This window comes from Lactuca sativa, chromosome 4, assembly GCF_002870075.4.
Source record: "Lactuca sativa cultivar Salinas chromosome 4, Lsat_Salinas_v11, whole genome shotgun sequence".
Taxonomy (NCBI): domain Eukaryota; kingdom Viridiplantae; phylum Streptophyta; class Magnoliopsida; order Asterales; family Asteraceae; genus Lactuca; species Lactuca sativa.
In genome coordinates this window covers 130,518,367-130,529,999 of record NC_056626.2, presented here as the reverse complement: position 1 = coordinate 130,529,999, position 11,633 = coordinate 130,518,367, and the positions used below count along the sequence as shown (strand labels likewise).

The 11,633-nt window shown below is 35.9% G+C and overlaps 1 protein-coding gene and 1 non-coding gene across 2 annotated transcripts; both read right to left on the bottom strand.

Moving 5' to 3' along the window:
• Positions 1 to 6,703: 6,703 nt before the first annotated feature.
• Positions 6,704 to 7,460, bottom strand: LOC111907006 (uncharacterized). Its single transcript, XM_023902796.3, has one exon. It carries the CDS (start codon positions 7,337 to 7,339, stop codon positions 6,818 to 6,820), a length of 522 nt encoding a protein of 173 aa, XP_023758564.1. The 5' UTR covers positions 7,340 to 7,460; the 3' UTR covers positions 6,704 to 6,817.
• Positions 7,461 to 11,297: 3,837 nt separating this feature from the next.
• Positions 11,298 to 11,404, bottom strand: LOC111907057 (small nucleolar RNA R71). The gene has a single exon (XR_002855404.1). It is a non-coding gene; the product is annotated as a small nucleolar RNA R71 (small nucleolar RNA).
• Positions 11,405 to 11,633: the final 229 nt, after the last annotated feature.

The window sequence follows — 11,633 nt, the reverse complement described above, 5'->3', positions numbered from 1 at the left end:
CCCATGAACAATTTGTTTTCCTTTTTTTGTCAAGTGGTTGCTTGCTTTATTTTATATATTGATGCATTGTTCCTTTTGTTATTGTCTAGTACTATTGAATTACTCCCTGCTTGTTTAGAATAGTTTCCAGTTGGAGCTATAGTTTTTCCTTTGTCCCTCTCTTTCTTTTTTTAGTTTATTTATTTCTTGATGTAGAGAAGCTTGTCGTTGTTTAGTGTTGGATTGGGTAGCTAAAAAATTCTTCGCAAAGGTTGCAATCCTTTCAACCATGTCGAGACGGGGCTGAGCAATCTACCACCGTGAAGAGTTGAGATGAGAAGCCAAGCAACTTGTGGTATAGGTTGCAATCCTTTCAACCATGTCATGATAGGGTTGAGCAGCCTAACAACTCGTGGTAAAGGTTGCAATCCATTCAATCATGTAGAGACGGGGCTGAGCAGTCTGCTATCATGGAGAGTTTAGCTGAGAAGCCAAGAAACTCGTGGTAAAGGTTGCAATTCTTTCAACCATGTCGAGACGGGGCTGAGCAGCATGTCGTCATGGAGAGTTGAGATGAAAATCCAAACAACTCGTGGTAAAGGTCATGATCCTTTCAACCATAACAAACATGTGCATGCATAAAAATGAAAAAAGAGATTTTTGGTAAAAGAAAAGAAATTAGGTGATCAATGTAATAGGGATGCTTGCATAAAATACTAAATAAGCGAAGTCGTTGCAAAATGGTGTAGTATGGGTATTTCCACTTCTTAGAGTTGTCTTCTCTTTGTTGCATTCTTCCTCTTCTCCTCCAATTTTTTAAAAGACTTTTTTATGATCATGGATGTTCCATGTGCAAGGAATTTGTCTTCCTTATAAGGTATCTAACTCATAAGATCCATTATGATGTGCTTCGACTATTCTGTATGGACCATCCCATGTTTGGCCTAGCTTGACTTGCGGTACACTATGGCTAATTTCATTTGCTCACATCACCAACTCTCATACTTTAATTACTCGTTTATGTACGCGTTTGTTGTAATAGTTTTTTGTCTACATCTTGTATAATGTTTGACGGAGTTGTGCTATTTCTCTCTTCTCTTTCGAGAAGTCGAGGTTGTGGAGGAGATCACTGTCTAATGTGTCCTTGTTGAATTTTGTGACTCGCATAGATCCAATTAATAGCTCTGGTGGGAGTACTACTTATGTCCCATACATCCGGATGAAAGGTGTTTCTTTGGTATTGGTCCGTGAGGTAGTCCGGTAGGACCATAACACATTGGGGAGCTCCTCGACCCAGTTGCCTTTTGCTTTGCCTAACTGCTTTTTGATTATGCTCACCAGGGTTATATTTGATACTTTTATTTAATATGGAAGCTACTAGGTTGTATTTTCAACCCATGCTCTATTATATCCCTATCAACTCCCACCATATAATATGGTTTTCACATTAAAACATGTGGATATTTATGGAGTAATACTATCAGTTTTCCTCTTGTTGTCTTAGGGAGTGTTGTCCCGGTACACACTAGGGATGAAAGTGGGTCCAAACCCAGACCGGATGGACCCGGACCCGGAAAACCCGGAACCGGTTAACGGGATTTTCTAGAACCGGAAACCGGACCGGTATATAGGAACCGGGTACGGTTCCGGGTAAAGTGGGTCTAGAACCGGAAAACCCGGAAACATCAAAGTGGGTAGGTTGGAACCGGATAAAGTGGGTTTAGAACCGGAAAACCCAGAAAAAGCGGAATTTTTTGGTAATTACTTACTACTTAGTAGGTTAAACTTCGAAATTTTTCATATTTATATCTCGACTTTGGGTGACTATAACTCATTGAATATGAAACCAAAATTAACAAAATTATAGTCTAAAATCATGTACAAACTCTAAAATACACTTTGGAAATAACCGCATGTCAATCCTACTTTAAACGAATGATATTTTCATGTGTTAAAATTTTCACATAATACAAAGTACAAAAACAAATAGCTGAAAAGTTGAAAATTTTCAGTTTTGATATCCCGACTTCGGAGGGCTGTAAATCATTGAATGTTAAACCAAAAATAACAAAATTATAGTCTAAACTCATGTACAATCTGTAAACTACAATTTGGAAAAAACCACATGTCAATCCGACTTCAAACGAATTAGATATGCATGTTTTAAAACTTTCACCGAATACAAAAAAACTAAAAACTAAAAACTTCCAACTTTGATATCTCAACTTTGGAGGACTGTAACTTAATGAATATAATACTAGAAATGGCAAATTTATAGTCTAAAATCATGTACAAACTCTAAACTACATGTTGGAAAAAACCACATGTCAATCGGAGTTGAAATGGATGAGATATGCATCTTTTAAACGTTTCACAAAAATCGGTTCCAGCCCTAAAAGTGGTTCCGGTTCCAAACATCGGTTCCGGTTTTTAGACCCGGTTTACCCGGACCCGATGGACCCAAACTCGGATTACCCGGAACCCGGATAAAGCCAATTTTTAAACCCGGAACCAGAACCGATTCTATATATTCCGATTCTAACGGTTCCGGTTCCAGTCTGATTCCGGTTCCGGTCCGGTTTTCCGGTTCTAAATCTCATCCCTAGTATACACCGTTGCTCTGGGTGACTAGCATTGATGATCTCCTTTTCTTTGGGTGTTTCCTCATGCGGACACTTGACTCCTTTGGTTATGTCTAATGCCTCCATAATCTAATAGCATTTGTGTCGTGTTGGTGTTGTGGCGACCACTGTTGTTGGGTCATCTGTTGTGTTGAATTTGACTAGTCCATGCAATGTCGACGTTATAGTTCTGAATTTAAGCAGTGTTGTCCTACCCAAGATAACATTGTGTTCTGTTGGGTGTCGAATTACAACGAATTCTAATAGTACTATTTTCTTCGACTTCCCGTCATGACTTTGTAGTGAAAAAGGTAATTTCATTGTTCCTAATGGCCATATGTTGTGACTCGTGAATCCTGTTAGTCTTCCTGCTGATGGGTGGAGTTCTTTCCATGCCCTGGACAACTATCTGAAGCAATACTCGTAGATAATGTCGGTTAAGCTTCCTATATCAATATAGACTCTATGAATTTTTGTATCGCATATGTATCCCTAAATGATAAGCGGGTCATCCCTACTCCAGTTATTTGGTATTGGGGCATTAATCAAGAAGCTAAGATTCATCATATTCTTGATCAGGTCTTCACTATTTTTGGCTTGTTTTCTGTTGTATTGCCTTGACTAGATGGCCAGTATCTCTTGAGTTTTCTCTTTCACTGCCTAGTTATCTCGATTTTGTCTTCGTGGTGTCTTGTTTTCATCTAGCTTGTTGCGGAGGTTTCATGCTATTTTTGTGATGTTTCTTTTCTCATCTATCTCCCATCAAAGCATAGTACACTCACATGTGTCATGCATTGTGCTTCACTGATACTCACAATACATTGATCTTCTTCCAAAATGTTTCTCCTATTGCATGTCGGCAACCTCATATTCTTATGTTCTCCGCGTTCTTATATCATCTTTGTGATATGGTTGGTATCTTCACGACAACCTGGCTGCCTGGAACGTTTGTCGTTGATGGATACCATGACCATAGTTACTGGGTGATCAAGGTAACATGATTAGGGGCTGGATATTGCTTTGAGATATGCTTGTTTATCTGTCGTTCCCTCTTCCTGCCTTAGGTATCTTTCAACTCGCTCTTTAATCTCATGATGCGTTTAAGGTGGCCTTCCCAAAAACTTCATAGATAATTCTCGTAGCAACAGTCCCCACGTAAATGCTCCAACAACCATGCTTTCGTCTTCAAGGTTTGCTTTGGTGAATTGTTGAAAATATTCATTAACTGATTTGCCCCTCCTTTTGTTTACATCTAATGATAGTGTGATTTTCCCTTTTGCAGCTTCGTAATTGCATGAAGTTTGTAAGGACAACATACTTCAATTATGTGAAGTTGTTGATGCTTCATGGTGCTAATGTTTTGAACCAAGTCCCCATGTTGCCATCAAGTGTCGTGGTGAAGTAAATGCACCAGAATTTCTCGTCTAACTTGAGCGATGTCATTATCAATTCATATATATCGATGTGGTTGTTTGGATCGGTCGTTCTGTCTTACGTTTTCAACGTCATTAATATATAGGTGTTTGGTATTTCATAATACAATAGACCCGGTGTGAAAGGGGAGCTTACACTTCTTCCTACCATGTTTTGATAGGGGAAGGGTTCTTGGAGTGACGTAAACGGTCGGGTGTATGTGTATGAAAGGCTCTACAAAGGGGTATGGGTTTATATATGGAGTATGATGAAGATGTGTCATATTCATTAGAATTGATGTCTTTATTGTTAAAGACATGTTTTCCATAGGTGTTATTAGTGAGTTTTGTGGAGTAAAGAGTGGCGGCATTGGTGTCGTTAACGGCGGGTTTTGAGGTTGTATTGGAAATTGATCGGCGTTCCTCCCGTGACCAGTGTGCTCTGAGGGATGACGATATTGTTCAAGTTTTGACTTGCCAAAGGTTTTTACAGCTCATTCGTCTGAGGAAAAAGTGGTGGCGTCAGGACATGTGTTAACCAGGGCATCCAAATTTTGCTTAATGAATTTATGGATGTTGTTGGAATGTTTGGTTGATCTGATGTTGGTGTCAAGACCGGAGTCGGTACTTGTTCTAGTGGTTGCATAGGGTGGATTTGGCTTTGAATGACTCCACTTCCTTCACCGGTTTCTACCATTGCTACCGTTTAGAAAAGTGATTTGTGTGGATTTTGTTCTTCGTTGTACACAACAAATGGCGCCAATGATGTAATGGCAATCCTAGAGCGCTAACCTCGAGCTTGAATGTCGGAACCGGAACCTCTAGTTACACACAATGTCAGTCGCTTCCTGGGAGGGGGCTACAATGATCTAGTCAATAAGTGAGCGGAGAAGATGAGTATAGGAGAGAATGTCTGAGAAGCGATCCTCGCACCTAAGTTATCTGTGTCCTTATATAGTTAGGGTTTTTAGGGTAACTAATTGTAAGGACCACTGTGAGGACCACCTGAACATATTTTTCAGGTCAGAGAGGCCCATATTCGACCAGTTGTCCTGTGTCTGATCGTCAAGGGCGTTGATTGGTGTTGAGGGGATCTCCGTTAGCGTCACGGACATTCCCTCGTGCTGGCATCTTCTCTCGTGCTCTAATTATTTGGTCTGCGTGTCGACTAAGTAACCCATCGGTCCTAAACCGGTTTGTTGTTTGGTTATTTGTATGGATGTTAGGCACGTTTTTCGTCTCTAAGACAAGCTGGCCTAGACAGTAACTTGAGAGAACCTCCTGGCTGGGAAATATAGCAAAGCATATCTTGAGCGATATGGTTGGGTCTCGTTGTTGTCCTTGTTGCGTCGCGACGTATCCACAGGTATATATCATTAATATATATGCTAGATATACATAGTATACTTATATATTTATGTGCTAGATAAACCTTGCAAGTTAACAAGGTTAAATTAGACCTTGCAAAACCTTTCAAGTTAGACCTTGTAACTTGACAATGTTGAGAATCCAACATTAACAAAGTTAAATTGAACCTTACAACTTGATAATGTTGAGAACTGAAACTTGCAACTTGACAAGATTAAGAAATTAACTTTGCAACTTGACAATATAGAATTGGACCTTACAACTTCAGAAAGTTGAATTGGACCACTTATTGGTTCGACACAATACATCGATCCAATCCGGCAAGCCGGATTAGCCTAACGATGTTATGATTTTGATCTTGCAAAACATAAGACGATCGCCATCGATGTATAGTTTTACGATCGCTACCCTCGATGTATAGTTTTAGGAAAATCAAATTGATTCCTACTTTATTCTTGTATTTTATCCTCCTATCTATTCATTGATCGTCAAATATAATCCATTAAGTTTTTTCTTTGTATTGCCAAATGTAATCCATTAAGTTTTTTTTCCTTGTATTATCCTATGACACGTGTCATACTTCGGTGAGTAGGAAGAACAATAGGAAGATTTGGTAGATTTGGTTGGATGATATTTAACTTCTCATAGTTTTATCATTTATGATATAGTTATATATAGCTTATAACGTATGTTAATTTGAGGATCCACCACCTTATTCATCAAATCACTATTCTTAATCAACTGTCCCACGGATCTATATCATCAAATAACAGTCCAAGGTTATCTCTTTCGTCACGTTGTGTTGCTCCCTGCTGTCTATTACTTTCCTTGTGCTTTTGGGAATCATAACTATAAATTCAAAAGGATTATGATCGTGTTTATTCTTATCATTGAATTTTCTCCATCCATATTAGTGCAAAACCATTTATAAAAAATATATATACCAATAAATACAACGTTGATAATTAATTTCCATCAAAATTGTGGGAGCCTGACTCTTATAATCAACTTGTTCCAAGAGAATGACGCCATGATCATTCCATCCTGGAGCAATAAAATCGACGAAGATATATAGATCGAAAAGGGATAGAAAATTTACTCAGATTAATTGAAAAAGACTGAACTTATTACCTTGGAAATTAAAGAAGCCTCATATCGCCATTAACACTGGTAGAACATCATGGATGTCCGTGAAGAGTATAGAAATTCGTAGTGTAGTAAGAAAAGAAAACAAGGTTAACGAACTGTTTGGAACCCTAGCAGCTTCAATTAAACTCCAGGCATAGATGGTATAAAAATTAATAAATAAAACAACCATCAATCTCACAAAATAATATATGGATTTCAATCTTATAATAGCATCTACTTGAGTCCAGTAATCTTTCTTGTTTTTCTAGTATCTAAACCATATTTTACACTAGGGATTTGTTGATCACGTTATCTACCGGCAAAAGGAGGGTTAGCAACCGGAAAACCATGGAACTTGAAGGCTGAGAACGGACGTTGTTGCGTAATTGCGTTATAATTGGCCACGACTGGATCCCGCAGCGGTGTTGCGACAAGAAAATCGACAAGCGAAGCAGCAGATGAAACAGGAGAAATTGTCTTCAACGAATCGATGGGGAAAAGAACAGCTCTGATCTTCACATCTGGAGAAACTCGATCGTACTCCTCTAATACAGCTGCGAGATCTTCATCGCCAGTAATAGACACCAACACGTCGAGATCTTCGGTCGGCAGCTTACACTTCAATTTGACGGAAAATCCACACGCCTCCCAGAACTTCACGATCAGCTCTGCGTACGTGACAAAACGGTCGACGGCGAGAACTCTGGTATGGCCACCGACGTAACGAAGCTTGCCGTCTATCTTACGTGGCTGAATCTTGCCGCCGTAGCTATAGAGAAACTTGATGGTCGTCGACGACGACTTATCGTTGGAATCCGTTATGCGAGTCATGGTTTTTGAGGGAGAGAAGAAGATCCTAGAAGAAGTGCTGGAGGATCTTCAGGGGTTGGCCGTATATGTAGCTCGTATTTATAGTGCAGGGGTTTTTATCTATTTATTTATATTTTCCATTTGATAAGTAAATCTTTAGGATATATTTTTGGAGATATCTGTTAAAAAGATAACAAAACAGACTCCGAGTATAACTAAATAATCATATGTTATTTAGGTTAGTGTCATTAAAACTTTAATTAATTATTCTGTTTTGAACTTCTTTGGTGTTTAATTATTTTTTTGTGTATGTGTATGGCAAACTACTATATTTGTTACTCTTAATTAAATTATTTTATCCAATTTTACAAGTACAAAGCTTCATTTTTTGCATGTATGATGTTAGGTATGTCGAAAATAATCGAAACCCGAACTACTCGTGCAACCCTTTCAGATGTCGGGTATATTAGGTTGGGTTAACCCGGTACTCATTTCGATATTTGGATAACTAGATTTTTATTAGGTTGGGCATAAGTTATGTATTTGGGGTTTTAGTTATACTCGAATACCCAATTTTTTTTAAAGGTGGTCAGTTAAATAATATCCACTTATTCATGCTTCTCGTTCTTAGTTCTTACCCGTTTTCTATTTTCTCTACTTGATGATCACATCGTCTGAGAAGAAAACTCTTCGCTTCTTTTTCTTCCTTCTAACCCTACGAAGTCAAAAGATTATCACTCATTACCGCCACGAACTCAAGAAGATCTTGACATCTCGTCGCCACTCACCAGTCCTCGTCACCACCACCACCAACACGCATTGTGATTTAAGTGCTTGTCTTCTAGTTTCAAAGTAAGTGGATTGTTTTTTGGTTAATTTCTTGTTGCTTGATTTTTTTTTATTTTTATTTTTATTTTTTTTTTTTTTTTTAATTTTTGTGTGGGGAGAGGGGTGTTTCAGTTTGGAAATTTGGTTAGCTTGTCTTTGGTGTTTCTACTATGATTTATTCAGTTTCTAGTTTACCATGTGTGGGTTTATGAACTTGAGTTCTTATTACAAAGTTTCCGTGTCACATGAGTGTTCTTGGTTACACTTCCGTTTGATTTTCCACTATAAATGTAACTTCATAACTCAAAATAAATATATCGAACCATGTGCTAGTACAGTGCTACAACCAAATTAACAATACACTTCAAAAGATTGCAATAAATGCCCTTTCATATTATTTTGGAGTGGTTGAATTCTTGAAGGTCGTTTCACTCTTATATGTTCTTTTCTGTTTTAATTGTTGCATCGGTAGATAAACTTCTTGTTGTTTCTTTTAATTATTGCATGGCTAGCCAATCTTATAATTCGTGTTAGTATATATATATATATATATATATATATATATATATATATATATATATATATATATATATATATATATATATATATATATATATATATATATATATATATATATATATATATATATATATGCAGAATAAATGGAAAAATCTAAAAATTTATTTTTTAAATATTATTTTCGGAACTTGAATTAACTAAAAAAATAAAAATAAATTCCATTTTTTTTAAAATACGTGAAATATTCTAATAGAATATTACACTGACATATTCTAAAAAATAATTTTAAAATGCAGAATAAATGGAAAAATCTAAAAATTCTTTTTTTAAATATTATTTTCGGAACTTGAATTAACTAAAAAAATTTTAAAAAAAATTAAAAAAATAAAAATAAATTCCATTTTTTTTTTGAAAAATACGTGAAATATTCTAATAGAATATTACATTGTACATATTCTAAAAAATAATTTTAAAATGCAAAATAAATGGAAAACTCCAAAAATTCTTTTTTTAAATATTATTTTCGGAACTTGAATTAACTAAAAAAAATTAAAAAATGCGTCTCACGGTCTCATAAAATATAGGTGGTCTCAAATGAACCTAACCCTATATATATATATATATATATATATATATATATATATATATATATATATATATATATATATATATATAGGGTTGAAATCGGTTGAAACTCAAAGTTTCCCGAGAATCCGAGAACTAAATGTGGAGCGTTGAATTAAAAGTAATTCATTAAGGACATGATCGTCATCTTACCAATCTCATTTAATGTTTAATTTTTTTGTGTTATTTAATATATTAATATAAATATCGAAAAATTAACAAAATAACTCAAAATTTCGGATTTATTTTTTAAAAAAAATAATTTTCGATTTTTTTAAAAAATAGAGATTTTTTAATTTTTTTCAAAAAATATTAATTTTTCAAAAAAAATGAAAAAAATAATTTTTTAAAAACTGTATTTTTTTTTCAAAAAAAATGCATTTAAAAAAAAAGCTGCATTTTTTGTAGAAAAAAATTGTATTTTTTTTTCAAAAAAACTGCATTTTTTTTTTAAAAACAGCATTTATAAATAATAAAAAAACTACGATTCAAATGTATTAATTAATGCAAGAACACTCAGAAAAATGCACAAGTATATATCATGTAATATTCACATGTGATTATATCATGTAAGATTCAAATGTGATTATATAGACGTAATTCATATGTGAATTACTTGTAATTTACATTTAAATCACATGTAATTCATATTTGATTCACTTGTGATCTACATGTGAATCACATGTGAATTACATGTTATTTACATGTGAATCACATGTAATTCATATGTGTTTCAATCGTGATTTACATGTAAATCACATGTGATTCATATGTGAATTACCTGTGATTTACATCTGATTCATATGTAAATTACCTGTGATTTACATGTGAATCACATGTGATTCATACGTGAATTACTTGTGATTTACATGTGAATCACATGTAATTCATATGTGATTTACATGTGAATCACTACATATTTATAGTCTTGCTTCCAATTAATTACTAAAATATTATGCCAAATTTCACAAATAACATATGAAGATATCCACTCAAATATCATAATATAAATTATTAAATTATCATAGGTCGGGTTCATAAGATTCCAAAAAAATGCAGTAAAAAACGAAGATTGAAAATTTTGTCCCATCAACACCGATCCAAATACAATGCATGTCAAATCCCCCTTTTAATAATTTCTGTCTTGACTAGATTGTGCCTGATGCAAAAAGGCATTGACCATTAGGCTGTGTCCCTGAGGATTCGACCCTGCTTCCCTGTGTTATATTTTTAGTGCGAGCAGCAGTGATAATTTATTTGCTTAATACGTGTGCGACAGCATGTTAACAAATTGGCGCCGTTGCTGGGGACACGGTGCTTTCTAATAGTTTTATGCCAAGAATTTTCGTTCAGGTACACCTTTAGTTTTTTATCCAGAAATCGAGCGAACTGCAAGGAAACTGAAGAAAGAAGCAGCAAGAAAAAAACAATCAGCTGGTCTCTTTGGTTCATCATCTTCCATACCCCCAGAAACCTCCACACCACAAGGCACTCCCTTGTGGAACGAATCAGATCCGTTTTTTCCGAAAGTACCCCCATCTTCTCCTCAAAACAACCCATATAAAACTTACTCCCCACCCTTTTCGTTAAAACTGAAACCACAGACTCTTCATAAACCGAATCTGAAGACTTAGTTATGAGTGGAGACGAAGCAGAAAAGACCCTTAGAGAGTGGGCCACTCAAGAGGTCAACCAACAGCCCCTTTGCATTACGTTTCCAGAAGCCCAGAACTTCGAACTTAAATCTGGGCTAATTCATCTTCTTCCCACTTTCAGAGGATTGGAAAACAAAGACCCACATAAATTCCTCAAGGAATTTCATGTGGTTTGTTCAGGAATGAAGCCTCATGTTGTCACAGAAGACCAGATAAAGTTAAGGGCATTCCCCTTTTCGCTTCAAGATTCTGCAAGAGAATGGTTGTATGAACTCCCATCAGGTTCCATCACCACTTGGACAGAACTCGCAAAGTTGTTTTTAGAGAAATACTTTCCAGAAACGCGATTCTCTAGTCTCAGAAGAGAAATCCTTGGTATCAAACAAGGAAAAGGAGAAGCTTTACATACCTACTGGGAGAGATTCAAGAAGTTGTTGGTCCGTTGCCCCCAACATGGAATTAGTGATTACCAGCTCTATAATTGTTTCTGTGAAGGTATAACACCCATGGAAAGACGGCTTATAAATGCTTCCGGTGGTGGTTCTTTGGGTGACATGACCCCAACTGAAATAAGAGAGTTGATTGAGAAGCTGGCGATCGAGTCTAAACATTCCGGGATGAAGACGAGTGGTATCCAGATCAGCCAAGAGGGGTCAAGGAAGTCAGCAATGTTCATCTGGAAGCTCAGA

Excerpts from the sequence above, each read along its gene's own strand:
- LOC111907006 (XM_023902796.3), bottom strand. The coding sequence starts at position 7,339 with ATGACTCGCATAACGGATTCCAACGATAAGTCGTCGTCGACGACCATC.